The sequence below is a fragment of the Strix aluco genome, chromosome 5, assembly GCF_031877795.1.
Source record: "Strix aluco isolate bStrAlu1 chromosome 5, bStrAlu1.hap1, whole genome shotgun sequence".
NCBI classification, from domain to species: Eukaryota; Metazoa; Chordata; class Aves; order Strigiformes; family Strigidae; genus Strix; species Strix aluco.
In genome coordinates this window covers 36,523,635-36,537,157 of record NC_133935.1, presented here as the reverse complement: position 1 = coordinate 36,537,157, position 13,523 = coordinate 36,523,635, and the positions used below count along the sequence as shown (strand labels likewise).

At 39.5% G+C, this 13,523-nt stretch overlaps 1 protein-coding gene across 2 annotated transcripts in view; it reads left to right on the top strand.

Moving 5' to 3' along the window:
• The first annotated feature begins 468 nt into the window (after positions 1-468).
• NEDD1 (NEDD1 gamma-tubulin ring complex targeting factor) overlaps positions 469-13,523 on the top strand; it is a 28,107-nt gene continuing 15,052 nt past the window's right edge. The window contains exons 1-5 of one of the 2 annotated variants that reach the window (XM_074827008.1): positions 469-739; positions 1,873-2,016; positions 3,921-4,015; positions 5,434-5,550; positions 6,677-6,817. In XM_074827008.1, the coding sequence (XP_074683109.1) occupies positions 1,881-2,016; positions 3,921-4,015; positions 5,434-5,550; positions 6,677-6,817 (489 nt within the window). In that variant the 5' untranslated portion in view covers positions 469-739; positions 1,873-1,880. The remainder of the gene's footprint in view (positions 740-1,872; positions 2,017-3,920; positions 4,016-5,433; positions 5,551-6,676; positions 6,818-13,523) is intronic. The other variant, XM_074827007.1, reaches the window with a different exon arrangement.

The window sequence follows — 13,523 nt, the reverse complement described above, 5'->3', positions numbered from 1 at the left end:
TGGATTTGGTGCCACTCAAAAGGAACCTATTGTGGAGAGCAGGATTTATTGCTTAACACGAGGCTGGCGCCAGCTTCCTTCAGCAGTTTCTAGGGTGGGCTCCGTGCTGGTGCCGGGTCAGTGACCCCTTACCGCTCCGAAACGTCCCCGTCTCCCCAGAGGCCCCAACCGGGCGGCTCCTCCGCCCGCGCACGACGACCTGTCAAACCTCCAGCCCCGCCACGGCCCGGCACTACGGGCCCCCTCAGACACCCGCGTTCGGGGCCAGGCCTCAGGCGGCCCGCTCGGGTGCCCCGGCAAGGCAAGGCTTCCGCAGGGGCCCAGCCTTGCCCCACAGCGAGCGCGCCCCGGGGCGTCGCCTCAGCGCTGGGCGACGCCGCTCACCGCGGGGAACGGCCCGAGCGGCGAGAGCGACCCGCGCGCGCCCGCCCTCCTCCCCTTCCGGGCCACCGTAGTCTCCGGGGGACGCGAAGGCGAAGCCGCGCGGGGGCTGTTGGGACGGGCTGTTAAGTTGGATGCGGCGCGGAAAGTCGGCCCGTGAGGGCGGGCGCGCGGGAGGGCGGCGCTCATTGGCCGGGAGTGCGAGCGGACCCCGCGGAATACCGGGAGCAGGAGGGCCTGGGCCAATCCGGGCGGCCGGCGCCTGGTGCCGGGCCCGGTCCCTGAGGAGGCGCTGGGCCGGGCTCGGCCGGGAGGGGAAGGAAGGGGCGCGGGCTCGGCCCGGTGTGCGCCCTGTCAGGTGGGCAGCGGTGGCGGGGGAGATGAGCGGCCCGATGCGCCGCCAGGAGAGCGCGGGACGCGGGGGAGGAGGCCCGCAGCGGGGCCCTGCCTTGGCGGGGCCAGGGCTGGGCGGTGGCGGTGCCGATGCCGCGGGGCGCGGGTGCGCGGGGCGGCTCGTCCCGCGGCCGCCGGGGCTGAAGGCGGAGTTGGGGGGAGAAGCGCCGCGCGAGGCGGGAAGAGAAGGGAGGGAGCGGGGAGCATCTCCGCGGGCTGATGCCTTGGGCACTGGCCGAGCGAAGGCGGTTGTGGCCGTTGAGTTTCCTGACTAATTTTGTCAGTTATGCACTCCTCCTAAACATTCTCGTCAGTGGGAATAATGTTATGTGGAAACGTCCCGGAAACTTCTGGCTAAAGGGTGGTTATGCTTTCGGGTGAAGGAAAGGCTTACCTTTTGAGTCCTTGTTTTTGCTAGTTTAAGATTACCCAGAGTAAAAAGCTGAGAATAAACTTTACAAACCCGAAGTCAGTTAGCCTGCCTTCAACTCTTAAAACGGTGTCAGTCAAACATACAGTATTGGTGGTGGTCTTTTTGTTTTTAACGCTGTGTAAATTGCACTGAAAAGTGACTTGCTGTTGCTTGTATTCTACTGTTAAAGATTTAGTTTAAAGGATTCTCGGATGTCTCCTTTAGGGTGGTGAGATGAACGCTGAAGTAAGTCCTTTAGGTCCAAACTTTTAGCCTTCCCCTGGAACAGTCGGTTTGATTCAAGCTTTTGTATATCTCCATCTGCTGGTGGGAAGTGAGGCCTTGAAATACTCACGGGGTCGTGTTAGGCAGTTGTAAACTAGAAATACAACCATCATTTTTGTCTCTCGATACCAGACAAGGGATGGTTTTTTCCTTTGTGAAAAGGAAAGCCTACGTTTCCTGCAGGAATTAAGTAACAAAAGTGTGGAGTGTCTGCTGCTTTCAAGTAGTATATTCAGCTGAACAGTGCCAATTGTGTAACTCCATGTAAATGTCCTCATTATCAAGGAAACAGTATTAAATGGCATAGAGGAAATTATCTTTGACTTGTGAAGTTGCCTGTTGTGCATTTTTACTTCTTATATATATGTATTTTATTTTTTTATTTACTTTTGCAAAAACAGGTGCAGCCATGCAAGAAAGCATACGCTTTGCTTCATCAGGAGATGACGTTAAAATATGGGATTCCTCATCTCTAACTGTGGTGGAGCAGTTCAACCCACATACACCCTCACATCCAGTCAGCTCACTGTGTTGGGCCAGCAATAGTATCCTTTACAGTTTCAGCCATAGTTTTGCGGGTGCTCTGCAGAATTTCAATGAATTTTTTTTATTAAAGTGTCTGTAACTCACAGGCCAGATGCAGTTTTGAAGTTTTGCATAAAAAGATTTATATATATTGTGAAGAAAAGTTTGTGGTTCTCTGTGTCGAACTACTGATTTACAAAATAAATACACACTGGTAAATGCTTCTGAAGAAGCTTCTCTTCCTTTAGGAGGCTAACACTTTTTTAATGATTATGATATGCTTGAATTGCCTGCCAACTGTAAACCTTATTTATTTCTTCAATAGTTGATTACAATATTCACTTTCAAGGCAGTGCTTAATTTACTGACAAGGCTGAACAAAGCAATTGCTAGTGTAGTAAAAGTCTATACATAGTGTAGAGAGGAAAATGGTAATGAAAGATTTTGTTTGGTTTTTTCCTTGAACAGCTTCTCATTGATTCTGATAGTCTTTGGTGCACACTTACTTCTTATCCTGTAGGCACTGGTTTTCTTTGCACTGTTTGTAGCATTTACAGAGGAAGGATGACTGTGTTGGGTATGTAGGAAAACACCCATAGGATGGTGGTGATTTATGCATGAAAATGGATCTGGCCCGTTTAGACCTTTCACCTCTGTCTTGGAAGCCTCTTGTAGGATAATGATTGGAGGTGCCAGGTCTTAGGGGTGAATATGTGAGAAACTTCATGAAAACAGTGCACTTTCAAGGTGACCAGCTTGTATGGCTGTCATGGGGAAAGGTGGCAATGTCTGATCTTGATGTAAAAGAGGGACAGGATGCTGGCACATGAAGTCTTGCAAGTTCTGAATGTCTGTCCTCTCAAGTCTGCAAATAAGTGCACGTATGAGGAAAAGGTTAAAACAATCAGACCACAACTGAATGTTTTGGCTATGGAGTGTCCAGAGAAATTGAAGCATATAGATACAGTATTTAATATATATATACACTTACATGTGTTGTTTACTAACTTAAGATATAGACAGTCTGTCTTGTCATGCTTTCTTCTGCCTAGTCTCCTCTTCATCCCCCAAAACTGAAACAATGAAGCATCTTACTCCATATGCTTTTGAGTGTTTGTTAATTTGTTAGGGGTAAAGCATTGGTTTTGGTTCTGCATAATTCTGTAAGCTAAAATGGTGCCTTAAAATAATGAAAGAAATAGTAAGTGCTTATCTGCCTACCAATTCTTTGGTGTTAAATCCAGCCAATTAACCTGTACTCTTAAATAAGCAAATAAGAAATCACAATGGACATTGGCCTGAAGATGTACAGGACATGGATCTAAATGACTGCTCAGTTTGTTTGGTGGGGGTGCAGAGGCAGCTTCCCTGCTCTTGAAGGCTTTTCTTGATGCTTTGAGGTACTTGGTGTCATAAAAGGTTCTTTCTGGGTTTTTGTTTTTCTTCCTTCAGCGCAGAGGGAGACAAATTAGCAAATGTTCATTGTACTCTAGAAACTATATGGTGAAGTAGTTTAATATTTGTCACAACAGGACTGTTCTTTAAATCCATAGTCTGCTAACAGCAACAGACATTCCTTTGAACTCTAGTGATAAATGTGGATCTTGCTTGGGGGTGGTGGGAAACAGAATTGTAGACCGGATAAGCTGTCTTAGCAGTAAAGATCTCTTAAATAATATCTGCCAGATACTTCTTTCTGAAGGAAATTGCTCTGCCTTGTATTGGGAAGTAAGGGCTGTAGTTAATGCAAGAGCTTTTTAACAAAAGCTTGGAAAGTAGCCTTATGTTTCTATTTCTAGGTCCCTTCAAGGTACAGTACTTTAGACTGTATAGCTGATCTGCCTTCCTTTCGGTGAGGGAAACTTACTGTTGCTTTTATTAATCACCAGTATAATGCAATTATGGTCCATAACTTGTGACTAAGACAGATACCTAGCCACTGCTTCTGCTGCTGGTGATAAAATAGTTGTTTCAACCTGTAAAAGCAAACCTGTTCCACTCTTTGAAGTAGCTGAAGGAGTAAGTATGAGTAATGCTGTTCCCTGTTTTTCTTCCCCACTCCACCATGTGTACTGTTTGTATCCCATCTGTTCTCCATGTTGGGATCAATTTTACTGTTGTTAAGAGTTATGACACATGCAAAAATATTTCATTGTGTATAGTTAAATACATATAGAGAGTGGAGGGGTAATAATGCTTCTAAAATAGCTCTACCATTAAGAAAATACAAATGCAGTTATACTAGCATCGTATGCTGATAGCTTTCTGCTAGGGGAATTTGCCCATCGAGCCTCAGTGTGGTAGCCTGGGGCAGTCAGTGGTTCAAACTTGGTCTAATGTGCAGGAGATGGAATAGAGCTCAAGTTTGAACTTCATTTTCCAACTTGAATTGTCAGTATTATGCATGCCTGTGAATTGTACATCAAAAAAAAATAAAGAGTCTATATAAAGTTTGTTCTTGGAGCATACGTGTGCAAGCTTCTGGAAATACATGAAATAGGACAACTTCTGTTACGATGGGTTTTTTTTATGTTAAATGGAAACGTGGCACTATAAACTCTTCAGAAAGCTGGACTTAATTTTAGAAGTCTCTTCACATAGTTAATTGAATGAATTGTTAGTGTCCTAAACCATTCTAATTATTCTACTTGGATAGTTATTGTAATACTAATTTGCACTGGATGTTTTCTGAGAAAGTGTTCAAGCCTGGCTATTAGGTTGCTGAAGCAAATGCTTTCAAAGGTGGAGTGTTCATCCTGGAGATTTCACTAAGTCTGATCTATAACTAGTGCAATCGTTTCCAATTTTACCATGTCAATAATCAGACTTGTTTTTTTCTTAATTCAAATCTCAGGAACTTAAAAGTGAATTTTCAACATGATAGAACTGAATAATAATTTGTCCTCGATGTAGGTCTATCATTAAGATTGACATTTTTTTTCAAAAGCTGGTACTTCAGTGATTATTTTAAAAAGAATCACCTTACTGAATTATGAGGTTTGCTGCTATAATATTCTTTGTAATGTTTAGGGAATGTGAAATATATGACTTAGACAACTTCTTGATTTTCTTTTTAAGGAGGTTTTTTTTCTAAACTTAGCATTTTCTTTTTAAAACTCAGTACCTGAGTAGAGATCTATGATTGCACTTTAGGGAGCTATAATTTAGAGGGAAAATGCATATTGAAAGAAAAGGTGCTAAAAAAAATGAAATGGGAAAATGTGAGCATTTGAGTGTTTATTAATTAATGTATTTAGATCTTAAAGTCCAAACTTTAAATGCCTTTTGATGAGAAATGACTGTAGTGTACCAACAGTTCCATCAGTCGGTGGGACTGTTTGTGTCAATGAAGATTAAAACACACATCAATGTTTTTAAGTAGATTTGAATAAATACCTTAATTATCTTTAACATACTTTTTTTCCCTTCTCCATCAGGCAAAACAGACATGTGTGAGCTTGAATTCTAGTTCTTCATATGTTGTGAGTGGAGGTCTTGATAACACAGTTAATATCTGGGATCTGAAATCCAGAAGGGTTTACCGTAGCCTTAAGGTAAGTTTGACTGAGGAAGAACTGTAGCTTTCATGACTTCCAGGTTTTCCTGCCAACTGTAAAAAAATATACTTTCTCTAAGTCATGCATCTGTAGGATCAAGTTCACATATAGGAGCTAGCACACATATATGTCTTGTTCAAGTTTGCGTTCTTTATGTGCTGTAAATAGCAAATTTAATTTAACAAGTGTAGTTAACTTGATGTCTTTAGAGTACAATTCTATAATAATGTATGTTTAAAATTTTTAGAATAGGCTTCTTATTTTGTGAATTTGTATTGATATTCTCTGATGGGGATGTTTTCAGATAATTACCATTTCTGATATGTCAAACAAGACACTTTCGTGTTTGTAGAATACTGTCGTAGAACTAATGTTATGCAAAACTGGGATGTGGTTGTCTTCTAGCTGATCCAGTATGAATTCTCTGAAAACTTATGATGGTCTAGTGTATTTCCATGATGCCTTCAGTAGATCATTTGCCCTCATTTAGGACCACTCTTAAAGAGGCTATAAAACTTTAGCTTTGATTTATTCTTTTTTCTTGGACTTCTGAAGTTACAGTTTGAAACAAAACTACCAAGTAGCTAATACAATACTTTAGATATCTTCTTCTTCTTCTTAGGCTAGAAGTACTTGATTGTCTTCCCCTATATATTTAGTAAACACAATATCATCACTGCAAATGACTATACTAAAAAGCTTTGGTACATGTATATGTTAATACTTATGACAGAAGGGGAAGTTGACAGTAGTACATCAGATGAACAGAAAGTGTATTCAAATATTACTGGTATCTGGAAGACTTTACTTTTAAAATAACATCAGTGACACCTGTGATAGGTATCTCTGTTGCATTGTTATTTGTAATTACGGTATCATCTTTACTAATTTATTAAAACAATATTTTGAAAACAGAGGTTAAAATATAATGGCAGATCTTTAGTATGTTCTGCTGCTGTTTTCTGGGATATTCCATAACAACTCTTAAATAATCTTTTTAAATGTTACAGGTGGTCAGGAAAAAACATCAAGATGAAGTTTTTCTGCAGAAGCACAGATTAAGAAGGAATATGGTTATCCTGCATGTCTTTAACCCTCTCCCTCTAACCTCCCTCCCCTGCAGGATCATAAAGATGAAGTCACATGTGTTACATATAATTGGAATGATTGCTACATTGCTTCTGGATCTTTGAGTGGTGAAATTATCCTACACAGTGTTACCACCAATTTATCAAGTACTCCTTTTGGTTATGGCAGCCGTCAGGTAGGCTATCTGTCCTAAGTTCCTTTCAGGTATGAAGCTTTAATTTACAGTGTTTAGAAATTGAAAGTACATATCAAGAACTCTTAAGTTTTGTTAATCTGTTTCCTTTTAATTTTTAAGAGTGCACTTACAGAAAGGTAAAAACGGGCCATTATGTGTATCGTAGCCTTAAATAATAGGTTACATTGAAATACAAATTTCTCAAGTACTTTTACTTATATACAGGTTACATCAGATTTTACTTTGTGGGCTCTGGTGTGGGAATTAAGAATTGGTAGTTAGCAAAATGTAAACTGACCTTGAGGTTAGAAGAATGATTGTGGATAACTGAGGCAACATGATGTAACACTGCTGTGTGAAAAACAGCAGTAAAAAACACCACCTGTAGAGTGTGGTGAGCATGTGAGCAGTAAACAGGCAAAACCTGAAGGTCAGTAGGATGTAAAAGTAAAAATGAACCTATGTAGACAGGTGGCAATAAACTGGGAGCTTGCACACAATGCAGCAGCATTTGCTCTTGGCAGTGCCCCCCCTTCAACAAACTGGTGTGAGTTTGTCATGATTCAGTGGGTCGCCCCGATCCCGACTGATCCGAGACCAGCACTCTGGTTCTTCAAGAACCAACTTCTAGACATCTTAGAACCGAACAAAAACCAGTCAGCTTTACAAACCAGAGCAGGATTTCAATGCAGGACTCAATGTGTATTGTTGCAAAGAACAAAGACCATGTATCCTGGGTTCTGACTTCTCCAAAGTAATCAGATTTACAGCTGAACAGAGCCATCTGTACAGTAGTAGCGAATATAAGCCTGCATTTGGAAATAATAAATGTATTTAATCTGGAGATTAGAAATGCACAGCTGCTCAAAGAGAAAAGTGATGAGATTTTATATTACCTACTTAGCTGTTTAGGTAAGATTTTGCGTAACTAGTTTGAAGGAGAACTGTGCAGAAGACAAATACAAAGCATGTGTACTACTTAAGGGCCTTGCTAGGGTTTTCCACTGCAATTCCTTTTTGCAGACTCAAAAGATATTGGAGAATTAGTGGGTATCATTAGGGGAATTCCCTTGATATAAGGGCGTCTGCAGTAGTAAATGAGCTGTGGTGGCCCATCGGAAGTTCCAGTGTGTGTTCTTAGTGTGAATGTTGTCTTAGACACAGACAAGTGTTTGTGTTTTAGGCATTCTTCTATTTTTTTTTTTTTTTTTTTTTTTACACCGAGTCATTTTTTCAGAGGTAGATGCTGCCTAGGGGATGCAGAACTGTTGCTTTGGTCCTAAACCTGACCTTTAATGTCTCAGGTAATACTGAAGTTGTGACTTAATCATTTTCTGTTACTGCAACAGCTTTTTCAGTCCTAGATTGCAGATAGAGTGTGAAGTTAAATTTTTCTCCTGCCCTAGCATGAACAATATAACTTGATGAAGAATCTCTTATGACTTTATAGCATCACGGGAATTGTGGTATACTTTCTGTTGAAAAATCTGTTAAATTCAAACTATCTCTGCTCTTAAGTGCTGCAGTGTCTTTGATCCATCACCAGTCTCATACTTATACTGAAGCAAAATTGTACTTCATACTTGGTTTGATCTTAAAAATCCATCTATATAGTCAGTTCATTTTTCTGATTTGATTGTTACAATCTTAAGAAAAATGTGGACATGAAGCAGGAGCTACAGGGAAATATCCATGGCTGGATTACACAGCTGAGATGAATATCTGGAGTGAAGGACTATGCTGCTAGTTAATTGGAAAATGAAGAAATTCTTATGAGGATGATCTGAATCAACCTGTTTGATATATTCAACTCTTTTCACCCAAAAGTGATTAGGAATAAGTGATGCAGTGAATAGCTATTCTGGCAGATGAAATCAAGAGGTCTACTGCAAAGCTGAGTGACCTTTAAGATGGATAAAGATACCTGCAGTATTACAGTAACTGCAAGCACAGAGCTACTATTCACTTTCTAAAGGGCCTATAACATTTTCTAAAGGGGGGCAGTTATTTGATTGTAGCCTTAATTTAAAATGGAATCAAGGTATCATTGTGTAATGGGATGGCTACTTGGATGTCCTAGTTTATTAGCTTATATCTTAAAAATTGTCTTTGCTCTTATGTGCCAAAATAGCTTTATTTTTGGTTTTGGGTTTTAATTGGTGCTTGTAGAGAATTGCAGGATTAATTGTGCAGTGAGGCAAATATCTGAAGACTTGTGTAATTCTGTTAAATTTCAAAAACCTTTACTTGATTTATAGTTTCGGGGCACAGTTTTCTAAGGGTGGGCTTGAGTAGATAGACAGTGTACTGTTCTGCTTGATCCTGACACTAGCTGTCTGGCTTAGCAAGGCTTACCACTCCCTAGTAACTTTTTTTACAATTGGGGAATGTGAGGTAAAACTAACCCTATAAAATTTAGATTGTCCCTGTTTGATTCATCATGATGGAATGTAGCTTCCTTGCCAGTTAATTTCTGATATTGTATAGACTCTAAAAGTAGTAGAATAGCCCAAGGTTGCAGTGATTTCTGTGACTTTTCGTAAGAGTTTTGGCCTATATTCTGTTAATTGATTTTGATTTAGAAACACCTTTGGGCTTTATTAGAGTTGAGTTCTTGCACAGAGTTGTTTGCAGATCCCATAATTTGTCTTTGCTGTTGGTATTCATTTAGACTACAAGATTCTTATCTGCTTGCTGTTGTGAGGATAAATTAAGGTTTGTTTTGAAATGTAATGTTTGTTCAAGACTTCATTGCCTGGTGCTATTCTCCTAGCAACAGGATTTAGTTTAGTTGTTTGAACAGCTGGCTGATTTGTAAAGAAGTGTGATGAGTTCTGGTCACTCTATATAGTGAAATAGTCTTCAGCTTTTAAAGCTATTAACTGTGTTTACATCCGCCTTCTCACTTATAAGGCTTACTAAGGTATAAAGGAGATTAAGAAACCGCTATCTTTAAATAAGGTAATCAATGATGCTGGACTACTTTTGGTTTAGTTTTGGGCTTTTCACTTGTTTTCCAGCGGTGAAAAACCCTAATTGTAACTAGTCCTTAGCAATGGACCAACAGTTTTCTGAAGTGCACTGTTCCTTGTTTGGCTGTCTTACTGAGAAGCTTGAAGATAAAATGTACTTTTATTTTCTACTGAAAATCTCAAATCACAGCTAAGGCAAAAAGATGTATATGGGTTTTTTGTGCTACATTGACTGGTAGAATGTTCCAAAGAGGACTTAATTTTCTCTTTGTGGGTTCAGCATGTTCGCTAAACTTGTTTCTGGTAGTTTTGTGTGTGCAGAATTTCCAGATATCATCAGGAGTTGTACTTACTAAGAGGTAGTGAAACTTGCTTCATACTTGCCTTTTTTTAGTCTTGACAGACTAGTTCCAAAACATGACTCTTTCCAAATAATTGCATCATTCCTAACAGTCTTGAAAATATTTTAGTATTAGTAGCTAAAATCATTAGAAAACAGATGACCCCTTCCCACTTCCATTCAGACATTTACTTAAGCATATTTGAGTTTCACTTAGTGAACAGCTATGCTGACTTAAAGCAAGTATCTTAAATATCCCTCTAGATTCAATTCAAAGGAGGTACTTAAGCTTGCCTAGTCAGCTTTTTCTCAATGAAACATGTCCCACACCTTTGCCATATGATACTGTGGATGAAATTGTTATCTGTAAACATTCTTAGGCTTCTTTTCAGAAAAGTACCAATGTTTAACTTATCTCCCACATCCTTAGCTATTTTTTTTCTTGTAACTAGTAAACCTCGCAGTTAAATGATATGTATGGGTTGTGTGGCCTTTCTAGGCTTGGGATTTCTGTTGCTGGCAGTACAAAGGCCAAGGAACTGTATTGAGGCTATTTTCAGCTAGTCTGAGTTGAAGGCCCTGGTGTTCAAAATCTGAGTAACAGAACTCTTGTTTCTAAACCATAACTTAAGAAAAGGGACAGGAGATGACAAATGAAGTTCAGCTTCTTCAGGGAAAAACTTGACTAGGAGTGGGCTAAAGTTCTGTGTGACTCCATCGTGCCAAGCAAAAATAAACACTTTTTTTAAAGACTGTTTGGTGAAGACTGTGACTATGTGTTAGTTTCTTGTCACTAAGACAAAATCATTAGAAAGTATAAGAAATGAGATAAAGAAACATGTATTGAAATAAAAATAGATGATAGAATCTGATCTAGAATAGTATGCATGACAGCTCAAAAAGGTTTACAGAATTAGGATTGGCAGAGGTACAGAGAGGTTAGTGGGGAAGAAGTCTGGTAAAGAGAAAAAGGAACTGAAGAAAATAGAAGGACTCTTTTTAAATAACACTTAACATAAAAGGATGCACAGTTAATGTTAAATTCAGTGGCATAAAAGGTAAGTGACATAAAGTTCAGTGACATTAAAGGTTTTTCTCTGAACACACAGTTAATCATGGTGATCTTTGATTTTAGTATCCTCTTTGGCAATAAATGTAATCAGAGGGAGAAGGTTGGAAAAGTAACTTGGGAATTACAACAAAAGGAATATTATAAATTTTGATTTTTAACTAATTGGAGGAGACTTATGCTTAGCATTAGATTATCCTGGATTGATCTCCTGTGGTGGGTAGGGAGGGGTCCCTTTTACCTTTTTCAGAACTTCAGTACCATGCATGTAGTATAGGGCTAAATAGCTCAAATGGCTGATCAGGTGTAATAGTTCATCTGTTCCTGTACAAGGAGTCCTGTTCCCTTGCAGCGCTGGGTCACAGAGAAGATATTTTTCTGTGTATACTTGTCAGCTTTCACAGTGGCTGTATGTGTGTTTTAACTTCACTCCAGTGAACACTGGATAGCGTGTTGTTTTTTTGTTTTGTTATAAAATTGATGTAGAATTGAGTCAGTATTTTAAAGATAAAGACAGAATGCTACTTCATGAAGCCTATTCTCTTCTAAAATAGCTTCTAATTTGCTCTTTGATTATGGATGGGAAATGAGGAAAATGAAGCTAAGACTAATTGTAAATGATGTAGTTTGACTACCTGCATTTTAATACTTGATGCTTTCCCATATGAGGCTTGGTTGTCTGCTGTTTCTAACTGTGCTAAGCTTAAAGCTATATTTTTTTTTTACCCAAATGTTTCTCAGATAAAGTGGTGTTTGTGGTGTTGGTTTTTTTTTTTTTTTTTTGAAAACTTCAAATTGACTCACGGGAGGAGAAATGTTTTTGTTTTGTCTTGTCAAGCAGCCTTTCAGAAATGAGGTTCTTTCACGCTTCCAGCTGTCTGGGCAAGAATTTGAAACTTGGACATGTCGCATACCGTCAGGGATGCCAATATGATGCATTTGACTGTCTCGTAAAAGTGTGCACAGATTTAAGTGCTTCCATTCCTTGAGTCTGATCTAGCAATTGCATTGTTGCAAGGGAAGTTTGTTGCTAACCTATTTCAGTGAAAGTGAGGAGAAAATAGGAGCCTCCCCACACCTCACACCACCTTCATCGGCAACCTGAAATTAAACTGTGAAGCTGCTCTGAGAAAACACCATGACTTCAATGAGAAGTGGGGAGGGGGGGTAATATGGGGAAGGCATGTATGTGAAAAAATAATTGCAAACTCTCCTTGGGCCTGTGATATTAGAAGGAAAAATGAGAAAAGAAAATGGGAGACTTGGTAGGATAGCAAGGGACGTTTGAGGTGAGCTAGGAGAGAGTAGTCTTTGGTGGGCAGGAGAACAGAGGAGGGAGAAAATGGAACATGAGCAAATGCCAGTGCAGTAAGGAAGGTATTTGGAGGTGAAGAAGTGTGAGAACTGTGAGGGACAGGCATGTTTCCCATATAGATCATGTACATAATTGAAGCTGTTATTTCTGACTCTCTCCGTATTTCTCTTTTTAAATGAAAATAAAGTGGAAAATGCTGATGGTAATGTCTCCATCATGTCCAGTAGAGGACATCACTAATTATAAACAAACATCTTCTGTCCTATTTGAATACAAACTTGAGGATGCCACTTTGTGGAGCAATTAGGCTTCCAGTGAGATATGCAATATAAGTGCTAGAAACTATATTGGAGGCATATGAACCAACAAATATCTCCATTAAAATGAAGTTAGAGAGAAATAGGATAAAATCCAGTACGCTGCATTGCAATGTGGATTATACTAGAATAATATGATAGCTTTTTGAGAGCATTTTCAGACAAAATGTAATGGTTGTCATCTGTCTGGAGTAAAGCACTTGAATTCAGTGTCTTGTAAGAAAATATTAGAAAGGATGGAGATTTAGAAAGGAATTGAGAATGGCTATAGGAAAGAAGACAGTTGAAAGAACAGTATTTGTTTGGGTTATAAATAGTTAATCTTGTTTGTTTTCAGTAATGGGTATGATATGAGAAGTAGAGCTATGATGAGACACAGTTGGAAGGTATTGCCTATAAGAAAGAGGATTATGATGTTATCTAAAAATGATTGAAATAATAGACATGAGAACAACTATGACAGTAGAAAAATCAAGGTACCAGACTTGGGTCACAACTGAGGCTTTTCATACTAGACTAGGATTTGAAAATTCTCAAGGGAAAGAAGGACCTGGGCTTCTTGATCATAAAATGGCAATGAGCAACCAAAACAGATTGGATCACAAAAAAGTAACTGCAGTCTGGGGTATGTCAGGATGAGTATAAAATGGACCAAGTGTTACTGCCTTTGTAAGGCAGTAGCAAAATTTTTTG